General features: G+C 40.2%; 1 protein-coding gene across 4 annotated transcripts in view; it reads left to right on the top strand.

Moving 5' to 3' along the window:
• Positions 1-13,373, top strand: part of cacna1g (calcium channel, voltage-dependent, T type, alpha 1G subunit) — a 214,964-nt gene that overhangs the window by 116,266 nt on the left and 85,325 nt on the right. For 2 of the 4 annotated variants that reach the window (XM_082543656.1, XM_082543654.1), the window contains exons 13-15: positions 141-206; positions 11,368-11,461; positions 12,369-12,550. In XM_082543656.1, the coding sequence (XP_082399782.1) occupies positions 141-206; positions 11,368-11,461; positions 12,369-12,550 (342 nt within the window). The remainder of the gene's footprint in view (positions 1-140; positions 207-11,367; positions 11,462-12,368; positions 12,551-13,373) is intronic. The other 2 variants (XM_082543655.1, XM_082543657.1) reach the window with 2 other exon arrangements.

The raw sequence follows: 13,373 nt of genomic DNA, 5'->3' as shown, positions 1-13,373 counted from the left end.
TGTTCCAACATGCTGAATCTTCTCTAACCTTCTCCTTCTGCTCTCGTCTGCTGCTGTGATTCAACCTCTCACCTCCGTGCCTCTTTTCCTGTGTGTGCCTCCCTCTCCTGTCCGGCTGCACCGATCACTTCCGCTAATAGGAAGTGGCCAAGCGGGAGGACTTGCATGCCCAGCTGAGCCTCATTCAGCTGCCTGTTGTTTCAGGGGTATGTACAGCTCTGCAGCTCCACCTTCCCTTCTTCCATTTAGCTGACTGACCGCCCTCTCGCTCCCTTGCATCAGCTCTCCCTCTCCTCCCCTTCCCTCCCTCCCCCAGCCCGTACAGAAACTTTACGGTGATGCCTCTGACCTCTCAACAGCTACACCTTGGAGTTCTGTTGCAGAAGCGCCATTAATGACTGATTGATGAATATCGCCATTCACGCGCCCCTAACGTTTTGCCTACTAAATTAAAAATCCTAATATGTGTAAGTAATAAGAGATGGCTCTAAACACAGCTTGCTCCTAGTGTCTTAAAGGGACATTTTAACCAAATTAGGAAAACTAATTTGCTTTCAAACTTGCCCCCTGGTACCTCCTAGTCGTGCAGAGTAGTTTCAATTTTATTCACAGAAGTTTTGAGATCTTTGCTGCTGCCAATCCAATCCAAGAGAGTACTGAAGTGGGAGCTTTTCCAAGGTTAGAAAGGACATTAAACTCTCTTGGCTAAGTTATGAGTACATAAGATGAGCAACTGTGTTAGAAAATATCTGCTTCTCTGATTGGAAAGCAGCGAATAATTCCCAAGGAGAATGTTAGGAGGAAATCGTTTGTTCAAATGCTGCAAAAGTCTTTGTTCATAGGGCTGAAGTCTGGGCCAATCTAAGGTCAGGTTGAAAAACTACAATAGACTTATACTTTTTTCAAAAAAATCTGTCTTTTTATATTTGACATCCTGGTGCCATGGCTGTCCCGTGTCTCGGTCCCTCCACCGCCCCAGCCTCCACGTGTACGATTCATTCAAGATGGTTTTTTACTCATCACTCCACAATGAACGTATTCCCAGGAAGTGATGAGCTCAGAAACAAAACAAAGAAAACATCTTGAGATTGAAAATTGTGCTGCCTGCAGCATGTATTCAAAGCCATTTCCATAAAAACAGACATAAATATATAAATTGCCTGCAAGCACCAAGTAAATACAATGAAAAATCAACATCCCTTCTTTCTTTTATCATTATCCATAAAAGTCCTGTAATAAATCGTCAGATAATTATAACTGACCATTTATATTTCACAGTAATTATAAAAAACATCTGCAGACTCTCCTGTTGGCTGTATTTTACACTCAAGCTTAAAAGACCATGGAGCTAGTGGTAGATGGAAAAAAGATGTCTTTCAATAAAGACATTTAAAACGAGCAGTTCAGCATACGTAACAAGTCAGCTAATTCAGTGTCGATTCATCACAGCTACATAAGCTGTGTCTTCCTGAGTGAAGAGCACAGAAAGCCAGTTTTAAGTCATCCAAGTGGCCTTGCGGCAAAAGAGCTCCAATTTGGCTGCCAGACGAGTTGTCACATCATCTAGAAGTTCTCTAACCCTGCATGGTGTCTTTTCTGTTGATACTAAGAGCAGCATCGAGGGGCTGCTGTGTGGAGTATCTGAAAGACAACATAGGCTTTGTTGTGTGTGTTTTCCTACTTTCTTGTCCTACCTTAAGAGCAGACTCCACATCAGAAAGCTCAACTCCCACCAGCCCTCCACCCATTCTGTCTAGCCTCCAGATAAGAACAATCCACCAGCTCAGCCAAAAAATCCCCCCTCCTCTCTGTTCCTGTTTTATCTGGCTGGGCCATGCGGGAGAAACGGGGTGAGTGCTGGCTTTATGGTTGACCCCGGCACTGACAGAGAAATCCAGCCCGACTAAAGGATGAGAGGTAATAAATGGCTTGGGGGAAGAGGATCCAGGTTCTTACACTCAGTGAAATGAATCCTTTAAAAAATCAGATGAGTGTAAGTCTCGTCCTCACGTCCTCTAACTTTGCACACTTGAACACTATTCAAACTGATCCAGGACTTTTTATGTGGTAAGATTGTTCTGAGTCCAATATCATAGCTGGTAAAAATTCAACAGCTTACTAGGGGCAAGTCTGAGGCATGACATGGAGAATTTGGGTGGAGTCTGCTCTCTGGTGTAATGGTCAAATCGGTTATTAGTTTTATGTCCCTCTGTTTCCCTCAAAGAGCTATTAGTACTCCATAGTTTGGTTACATTCTGCATGAGAGAACCCCTTAAACCCTGTAAGGTGATATTTTTTTAACTTAATTATTATTCTGTGAACACAACTTAACTGTATGGAAGCCCGTTTCCGCCACTAAAAAAAAAAAAAGGATCCATAACTCAAAATTTTGAGTTATTTTCTTGAAATTTCGAGTTATTTTCTCGAAATTTCAAGTTATTATCTCGAAATTTCGAGTTATTATCTCGAAATTTCGACATATTAACTCAAAATTTTGAGAAAAGCAACTCGAAATTTCGAGTTAGCGCTGCCAATCAGTAATCTACGTGAATGACGTCATTTCCATGTTACCCGGAAGCTGAAGCCCTCAGCTACAAATGCTACAGCTAAGCTACCGGTATTACATCCAGTCGTGAATGCACAGATTGCTGAGTGTTTTCAGCCTGGCTTCACAAATGATGTGTTATTAGCTGAATCACATGGTGTTACTATCAGCAAACATACTTTAATTTGTTGGGATCCGTTTTTGAGTGCGCGGTCCTGCGCCATATGCTTCCGGGTAACAAGAAAGCGACCTCATTCACGTATATTTTTGATTGACAGAGCTAACTCGAAATTTTGAGAAAAGTAACTCGAAATTTCGAGTTATTTTCTCGAAATTTCGAGTTATTATCTCGAAATTTCGAGTTATGGATACTAGCTTTTTTTTTTTTTTTAGTGGCGGAAACGGGCTTCCATATAACTGACATGTGCACCAGCATAACAAGTCAATTTCAATTGATTTGAAAGGAAAAGTCAGTTTATCATTCAATTTGATTGGCTTTCTGGCAGTGATATTTTTTTCTTTAAAGTCTTTGCTGGCTTTTCACTGTCATTTTTCTTTCAGTGCCTTCCTGTGACTGGCTTGCTCCTTGGAGTTATCATGCCAAGTTTTGGATGAATTTCCATGCTATAAATTTTTGGTACAGACATTAATAAACTGCACTAATTTGAATGAGTAAATCTTAAAAAAAAAAAGGCAGGTGACATAATCAGAAAGAAGTCAAAGAACCCAAAACAGGAAGTATGACTGAGAAGGGAATGGGTGAAATTAGAAAGACAAAGAAGCACAGAAAAGAAAACAAATAGAACTGAAACACTGCAAATACATAACAAAAACTACAAACCATGACAAAAATACCTTGTGCAAAAATCACATAAAAGTCTGCATTATGAAACAGGTGGGTTGGTCAGTTATACACAAGACTTCCATCCAGCAGAGGGAAGTTCAGTGAATCAGCTTTTAGTTCGTGCAGCTGACGGATCAGCGAGCTTGGTCCGTCCATTATCCATCCAACCCTCTGTTCACAAGAATCTCTGCTTCTCCTAGAGTTTTGGTCAAAACGTACACACAGTGATCAACTAACGGGTCTTCGCTCAAATTTTACTCAAGGCCTTGGTCATGTTTGCTATTTATGGGCACTTTAATATTTTCACAATACTCATAACACCTCGTTGAATATTGGTCTGATTTGAGTCAAGCAGCAATCACCTAACAGGTTTTCGCCATAGACAGTATAAAAGATGGAGGTAGCTACCGTTATGTCAGCCATTACCCGAGATGAGTGTTTCCAACTTCACTATCTGCACTACTGTGACAACAAGCAGTGGTTCTGGCTGCTCAACCACATGCTAATGACTGATGATTGACAGCACATTTGCCAATGAGCGTGCATGTTCATTTTGAGACATGGTGTGGCCAAGATTTACAAAAAAAGACTTGATTTTTTAATCAGTATGACCCAGAATAAGTGGCTGAGCAGTAAAGCAGAAAAGTGCTTACACAAGATCCATCATTTAGGACCAGAAGTCTTTTTGCAACCACAGCATTCAGCATTTGGTGACCTGAGATAGAATGCATGGTTGTTTCTCTGGTGGATCATGAACCTGATGAGCTATTATGTTTGTTTTTTCTTTTGACTTTATGTTGAGTCATTGTTTGGTCACCATGCTTTTTCACAAAGTAATGTTTACTTCTGTTTCCTGTCTAACTGGTGGACTGACCACTTAGAAAATATAAATTGGCTGAAAATATAAATACTGATTGCAAAAAAATATTTGAGGAGGAAATATCTCAATTAAAATTAATAATAGAAAAACAATTGACCTGAATTCTCAGCTAAATTTGTAGATGTTAGCATTTAGTTTAAGGATTTTAATTACAAACTTGTTAAAATAAATGTGGTTTTCAACAGGCTGCCAATAAAAAAACAGACTTTTAAAGTCATGCATAACATAAATATACTTTTTTAAATTACTTTTATTTCACTAGCTTATTCTTCCATAGATGTGAGTAGTGTTTTGGTGTTACAGGACAGTATACATAGGCAACGGCAAATCTGATTCTGTGTGATGTACAGCTGTGGTAGGCTACAAATTTTGTGGACACGTGCACACACACAAACACACACATACGCGTAAACAATTACTCCACTTCCTCCTATCAACAGCCACCCTCCGTTTCCCATTTACACCCTTTTTGAAGCAACATAATTGAGATCTCCCGTGTGCTGCCGGTGTCTATTATTGTCCGGCTATCAGCAGAAGACCTGGTCTGGCCCATCTCCTGCTCCCACCACCGTGCCCAAATTGGGGTGGCAGAGTGTAAACAACCTATCCAAACAACCAATTTCAGGACCAGGGATTTCCCTCGAGTCCACCCCCCCCCCCCCCCCCACCCCCCCGCTTTGGTTTAAAGCTTTTATTCCCCTTTTCTTATCCCCAATGAAACCTTCATTGTGTAATTCTTGGTTAGAATACCAGATGCACAGACGGCACCAACATGCCAAAAGAGCACAGCCAAGAATTAAACCTGCAATCAGCCAGTTGCTAAGTAATAGCGTTAGCTATTTTAATGAAAATTTAAACATTTTCAAAATTTTCTATCTACAGGATCCAGATAGATGACAATCTGAAGATTAGCATTGTCCAGATCTTGCTCTTTTGACACGTGTAGGGAGGACTGCCCTTTTTAAGTTACTCTGTCTGTATTGACCTGCTAGTGCCACCTGTAGATAAATCAAAGGTCATGCTGCTGCAACACAGTGATTAGATCAGACTAATGTTGCTCTTCAAGTAATGTTTGCTGCTGTAAAAACAAGTAACATTTGGATGGCATTTTTAGGTTATTACATAACAAAACTATTGAAGTACCTGCCGTATAGGAATATGCTAGAAAGATGGCACATAACAGAAAATTAGTACATGGAAGACAACATATTTCACTGTAAAGCACCAGAATGATCTGTATGATATGTTCCAGGAGAAATCAAAGCAAATGTTCCATCAGAGCTCACCAAGATCTTTTAGAGTTATTTTTCTATAGTCTCACTCTTTCATCTCTGGAGGGTGATGAAATCATACAAGATTAAAGCCTGAGGATCAGTGCAAAACAAAACAGGAAAAACTTGCAAAGATGCATCTTGTTGACCTCACTGTGTTTTCTGCCAGTAACAAAATTTATGTCTATCCATGCCTTCTAGATATCTTCTATTTGATTTTATATGCAAACCTGGCCTCTAAATGAAATGGGAGGGTATTTAATCACACATACTTTGCACTGTTTGATTCAGTTCTTCGCATTGAGAAATGTTGCACCTGTGCAGTGTAGGAGTCGTGGATAATAATAATGGATTGGATTTATATAGTGCTTTTCAAGGCACCCAAAGCGCTTTACAATGCCACTATTCATTCACTCTCACATTCACACACTGGTGGAGGCAAGCTACGGTTGTAGCCACAGCTGCCCTGGGGCAGACTGACAGAAGCGAGGCTGCCATATCGCCCCAGAGGGGCCTACTGGTGTTGGCCCCTCTGGCCAACACCAGTAGGCGGTAGGGTAAAGTGTCTTGCCCAACGACACAACGACAAGGACAGAGAGCCCTGGGATCAAACCGGCAACCTTCCGGTTACAGATACGCTTCCCAACCCCCTGAGCCACGGTCGCCCCAAATATTGATGTTTCTGTCAATGCGTAAACTGCTGAGCTTTTTTCTTTAAATGCTGCGGTCGATTCCTTTAGGTCATCTTTTCGTTTTTGTGCCTTGGAAAGCAGACATTTCTCTTTACCTGGACCTGCCAGGTCTGCTCATTTACTTCTACCTTAAAGCCAATACAACAAAACCCTTGGCTTCCCTTTTTCTGTGAGTAAACATCTAGACACTCTGCCATATTGACCTCTACACTGAACAGAGACTGCAGGTACAAGCTCCTACCTTAAAACTGCTCGCCAAGAACAGAAGCCAAGACCAGTAGCACACGTACTTCTTACCTGTGAGATACACAGAGAGAAGATAATACTGCACACTGCGCACACACCATCTTTTAGTGCTGACGGTCCACTGGCTTTGTCCAATCACAGCTGTCCCTTCTGATTGATTGCATGTGGTTTGATGACTCCTGTGGGAAACAAGCTCCTGCAGTGGTTAAAACAGATTTTTTTTTCTTTTGTAAATTTATGTGTGGTGATAAATTGTTGTGGGTGTTGGCTCTGTGTTTGGTTTAGCGGTACGTCTGTGTGTTGGTGGATGTGTGACAATTTGTCTGCGGTTTAACGCTTCTGTTCAGACATTTTTCGAGAGCAGTGCTAAACAAATGTTAGCCTCGGTCTCTTTGCTCTAAAAAACAAAACTACTGGTTCATACAAGGCAAAATATTCATATTCAGACCAACTAATCAGAACAGTTTAGCATCAAACTCTGAACGAAAAGGCTTTAAGGCAGGACTTAGTAACCGACAGAAGTCACTTGTATCAAAATTACAAGATGTTATCTTTAGAAGGTCAGAAATGGCCAAAATGTAGGAAGATCCTTAAAACTAATTATTAAAAAACAAAAAATAACAAAAACAGTAGATGTGCTAGATTTCTGTTTCACTGGAATTAGGTTGGAGGGACTTTTTTATGAAGGAGTATTGGGCCACCTTAAAAAAAAAGGATTCTTTTCATTATTATTGTTCATTTAAGAATAAAGTGGAAATACTACGTTGAGAAATACTATTTTAAAGCCCATTTTTAATCTTTACATTTTGAAGTCAATACGTGGAAATTAAATTTGTGTCGTTTCAAGTCATGACCACTATACCCACTATAAAAGGTCTTCTGTAGATGAGTTACCCATATGGAAAAGATATATATAAATCTTATAAAGTTTGTATCTGTCTTGTGTAAAACAAGAGTGAAAACAGATATAAGATCCCTTTAAAAATTATATAAATAAAACTTGTATGTTTTGGATAAGATAAGATAAGATAACCTTTATTAGTCCCACACGTGGGAAATTTGTTTTGTCACAGCAGGAAGTGGACAGTGCAAAAGTTATGACGCAAAAATTAGAATACAATAAGAATAAATACAGTACACAGCTGTACAGAATAGAATAAAATAATATACTATATACAGTAGAATAAAATAGAATAAAAATATACAATAAGATAAAAATAGAATACGAATGCTATATACAACTGAGTAAAAATACAACGATGCCAGAAAGGATTATTACACTTAGTGTTATTGCACATGTGTGGATGTGTGTGTTTGTTCAGTTAAAGTCTTTGTTGTGGAGTCTGACAGCAGTGGGGAGGAAAGACCTGCGAAATCTCTCCGTCCCACACCGTGGGTGCCGCAGTCTCCCACTGAAGGAGCTGCTCAGTGCTGTCACAGTCTGCTGCATGGGGTGGGAGACGTTGTCCAACAGGGATGACAGCTTAGCCGCCATTCTCCTGTCACTCACCACCTCCACTGGGTCCAGAGGGATACTTACTAAAACAATATATGAAAGTAATGAGAAAGTGGCCACTTTCATGAGTAAATCATATAAGCCTTATATGATTCACTATATGAAGTAGGCCACATCTTATGCAAGTCTTTTAGAAGTCTTTACTATTGCTTTTCCATATGGGTAAGTACAGTTAGGTATGAGGATGGTGAAAGCTGCATGTGGTCAGAAGGAAAAACTACACAAACCTGGAAGAGTTGGAAGAGCTAGCCGGATTACGCAAAAAGAAATAGCTGGCAATGGACAGATGCAAGGATATCAATGGTTACACTCTTGTGCAGTAAAGAGGGGTATGGTTTATTACAGCAATAACAGGCCAGCTGATCAAGTTGTTTTGTTAACTCATCTACACAAGTCATTTTGTAGAGCAGTGTTTCCCAACCACTCTCTATGTGCCGCGAAAAATGATCAGGTGTGCCGTGGAAGATTATCTGGTTTCACCTGATTAGTACTCGGAGCACCAGCGTGAGTAACGGGCAGAACAATTACATTCTCTACCACTAGAGGGCAGTACAACTACCTGCTGTAATGAAATGGGTTGCCAACTGCCAGTAAAACACCAAGAAGAAATTACATAATAGTCATGCTGTGAGTGAGAAAACGCAGCGCGTAATAGCAATAGATAAATATTTGAAAAGAAAAAGTAAACAATCTGACCTGGGTCCTGGAGAAAAATTCCAACCCAGATGAAGGCCGCAGTACGAGTAGTGTTCAGAAAAAAGCAAAAAAAGCTATACTGGGGACAAACTGAACCAATTCTGCTATACCTGGTGCGTGGGGGAAAAATGATCAATATGCTATTTGTGACATTTTTGTTTGGTGGTGTGCCGTGTGATTTTTCTAATGTGAAATATGTGCCGTGGCTCCAAAAGTTTGGGAAACACTGCTGTACAGAGTATACCAGCTGAAGCACTTGTTAGTTGAAACAAAAAGTTTAATGTCAAAATTTTGACTTTATTCTCAAAATATTCAATAATATTGAAACCCCACCATTTTGTTCCCTACTACTCCGTTGTCCATAACAGTTAATGAGAATGTAAAACAATAACGTAACAGTTTGCAAACTGGACCCTTGAAATTAAATACAGAAACATTACTTACTACTATTACTTTGTAACACCCTATAAACTACTGAAGTCAAGGTCAAGCCTTAAATGTAATTTTTAACATCTTGTTTTTTTGCTCTACTCAGTAAATGTAGACAGACATCCTGGGTCTACTTAAAAGGCTTGCAGCTGGGTTCTTTATAACTTGAAGGTGACTGAGGTGTTCACAATATCGCTTACCTTAAAACTAATTGCTACGATTTCTTGCAACTGGTCACCTTCTCCTTTGAAAAAAACTAGTAGACTGACTTGATCAGTTGATTGACTTGATCAGCCAGCACCCAATAACAAAAGCTTCTGTAAGGTTGAAGGAGCAATTCAGACATGAAAAAAAAAAAATCATGTTTTGATCAAATCATTGTTTGACTTTGGGTCTAACAGGAAGGTACAAGTGGCAGATAACCCAAATCTATGAATAATCTGTTTTAGAGGAAGAATGGAAAACGATAATGTTCCAAACTGGACCCTTGAAATAAAATAAAGAAGGATTACTTACTGTTCTGACTTTTACTACTACTACTTCTAACCTGTGATAGCTGTCTGGCGTTTAACACAGATATTAAAGTAAAAAGCTAATAAAACAATGACAGTTTTATCCTGTTTTTTGAAGTGGCTATTCACCTGGGTAAAGCCAAAGCCATTATCGGTTAACGCTAGTAGGACCACTGCAGAAGTTTCCATCCATCCATTCATTGTCATAACCACTTATTCAAAAATAGGGTTGCAGTGCAGCAGATGGCAACAGTTGGGGTAAACCCTGGAAAGGTTGTCAGTCCATCACTGGGTTAACGCGTAGATGGAGAACCATTCATCCCCACGCTGACACCTAGGGTTAATTTAGAATCATAAGTTAAACTAAAATCCATGTGACTGGACTGTGAGAGGAAGTCACTGTACCCAGTAGGTGCATAAATTCTATCGTGATATGTTGATATCTGTTTTTAGAAATTACTGCTACTGTAACTACCACATATCTTCAGCTTCACGTTTCTTTCTGCGAGACAACAAATGAAGCACTCTAGATGCAGGAACGTGATGAGCAAGGTAACAACAGAAGACTGCAGTAGCCCTTGACTCTCTTAACGTATTTTCCCCATCCTTTAGAGTTTAAGGGAGATAGGTCTGGGGTACAAAATAGTAGATTTAACTGCAGAATTAAATGCAAATTGGTCTCTCAAAGATAGCATACCCAACACTCCCGTAGTAAACAAATACGATGTGCAATATATCCATTCCTCCTTTGTTTCTTTCCAATACTCATGGGAAGTATCAGGAAAGTAATTTGTTAGTTCAAAAGGAGGTGCATGGTGATTAGGTCCTGAGGCTTTTTTGCATACAGTTTATTCACTTTGCTACCACAGAGGTCTGACTCACTGGGTCGGCATTCTATTAATCCAGCATCCACCTGGCACCCTCACACATATTAATGGAGTCTTTGGGCTCTGGTGTAGCGCAACAAATACAAACAGGGACGCTGAGGTTCAACTGCAGCGGATTTGTAAATAGGAAGCAGCATGTGGCAGAGGCTAGAAGAGAGTAATTATAGGAGCTCGTGAAAAGTCGGTGAAAGACAAAGGACAACTTCAAAGACTGTAAATGAAGAATGATGGAGAACAAAAGAAGACCAAATCTCTTCGGCTGTTCTGATAAAAGTCAAACTGTTTTAGTGACTTATAGAGATGCTACAGTGGAGTATGTTTTATGGAATTTTGCGTATTTGTATGTACTTGTGAAAACCGTAGAACCAGCAACCACACTGAAGCTCTTAGCTGTTAATGAGTCACAGCAACTCCAAAGTTTTGAACTCATATTCGGGCCAGGTTCTCCTAAAGACAAAAAAAGCTTCATGTTACTGTTTAACTTTCAGTTTTTCAGTGTGGTTTCTCTTTGAACTCTATCACTTCTCCTTGCATGGCAACGCTTTACTCCAATGACCTTCCCCACCTGTTACCTGTGAGCGCCCGTCTCCGGGAGCATGAAGACCACACCCCCACCCACCTGCTTACAAAGAGAGGTTGCTTCTACTGACTGATCCGCAGTCAGGTCTGAACCAGAACTGACGTTAAGCAGAAAGTAGAGGTAGCTGAGCAGCAATCTGTGTTTAGAGGCAACGTCAACCCACCTGCTTTCTCTTAAATCTTGCAAAAATCCCCCCAGATAATTTCACAGATGTTTTGGGTTTTTTTTTTCTGTAACACTTTTTATGTGTGCTTTTTTTGTGTGCCAAGGGTGATGCTTCTAAATCATGCTCAGAGATTGATTCCTTTGCACGAAGCATGGAGGACGTCAACGGCAGCAAGAAGGATTTATCGGCCTCTGCAGGTGAGGCATGTCCATCTGCTGTTCATACAGCATGTACATAGACTACATATATTGATTTTAGCTCAACGGGAACAATTCAGTTCAAGCCTGTGGGATTCATTTAAAGCCCCTATTACGAACATTTGTTTAAACACCCGCCATCTGTGTTTGCATTTTCCCCTCTCCTATCTTTGCTAGACTCCTGTGGATTGCACACTGTTGCAATTCTTTAAAAATTGCACGTAAAAGTTTGTGATACAGCAGTAAGTTAGGCCTCAGGCATTTAAAAAGTACCCTGTGAAAACATTCCTCAGGCTTCTGTAGTCTGTAACCTCCTATTGTCATTCTCTTCTCCCGCTTCCGACCACTCTCGGTGGGCACGTGCCCGGCTATCTCTCTACACAACATCAAGTCGGCAGAGTGGCCTCATTCATAATTCCTCATACCATCCCCTCTAATAAGTGTTGGCAAAGACTGAAAAGCCCAGTGGATACACTACTATATGTATAGAGTACAACTCCCAGATGTACTGTATCATCTCCCCTTCAGCCCCTTCAAATGCTCTGTGTAAAACTGCTTACTTAGCTGGAAGAGCCTAACATCTTCTAGGCCTCGGATAAAGTTTCAAAGACGGAGGAATTAGCGTTATTAAAATTGCATTCCCCTGCATGTCATGCATTTGTGTTGCTGCCAAACATAATATTCTCTCCTACGCATCCCATAAGATTAATGCCCTCTTGAAATATTCATGTTGCTCAATAACAGTAAGAGGCATATATTTGTTGTTTTTTATAGTCACTGTATGACTGAGGGTGTACCACATTTTCCCTTATTCCTACTTTTTCTCATGTCTTTATTCAGTTTATCAATTTCACCACTGTAAAGTGTTGTTTTTGTCCTCTTTTTTCATTCACTTTTCTTCCACTAGTAGTGCCTGCAAATGGTCATGTGGACCTGAAGTCTAACCTGACTCCACCGCTAATTACCCACACTGCTGCCACCCCCATGCCCGTACCAAAGTTGCCCGTGGGAGGTGAATCCAACCCGGGTTATGAGACTCGTCGAGGCAGCAGCAGTTCTGTAGACCCAGCCTGCTATGAGAAATCACCGGTTTGTGTATTTATTTAATATTCTCATGTACAAACAAAAGGGCATGCCAATTTTCATGTAATAACCATGGACTGTATTTAAAACATGGATGTAGCTACTTTGACATCACCCTTTGGCTTGTGGACTGCTATTTAGAAACATAGTTTAAGTAGCTAGCCAGTGCTAAGAACTTAACATTTGATTGTTGGGTTTCTCTGTATTAGTGTACAGTCTTTACCTTACAATATTAACCTACTGCTGACTGTTGTTGTGATTTGGCACAAAGCTAATGAAACTGAATTTATTTAAATTGACTCAAAACTATACTATGTACTTGTTAAAAGCTAGTTGGCTTGGTCAGCAACATGCTAGACTTTGTTACTAGCTAGCAAAAAAAAAAGGCAACATCAATGCCCCCAGTATGTTGCTTGAAGGCATAATTTAGCTATACACACTAGCCCCGATTTTTGTGCCAGTGTTAAAACATGCTCATTAAAAGTCTATGGCATTTGACAGTTTGGTGGGGTTGAGGTGAGCCCCTAGTGGCCGTTAGAGGAAGTTTAATTTTTGATACCACCCTACGTTCATTTTGGCTTCCTTTTTAAACCTTTTGGAAGTTACTGCTGGGTAATAATCCAGTTCCAAGTTGTCACATAGCTATCAATATCACATGTGTTGTGTGATAAATGCCAGAATTTACCCCTTTCCTGACAGCTGTTTCCCCCAGAATGTGCGTCTAAAAACATTGTATGCTCTAATGATGTGTGGGGTCATAATGATTGATGATGATTAATAAAGTGCGCCAGTCTCACAGTCAACTTATTGGTACCACTGCTGCTCTTTA

This window comes from Aulonocara stuartgranti (assembly GCF_965226115.1).
Source record: "Aulonocara stuartgranti genome assembly, chromosome: 8".
NCBI classification, from domain to species: domain Eukaryota; kingdom Metazoa; phylum Chordata; class Actinopteri; order Cichliformes; family Cichlidae; genus Aulonocara; species Aulonocara stuartgranti.
This window is presented reverse-complemented; position numbering and strand designations above follow the sequence as displayed.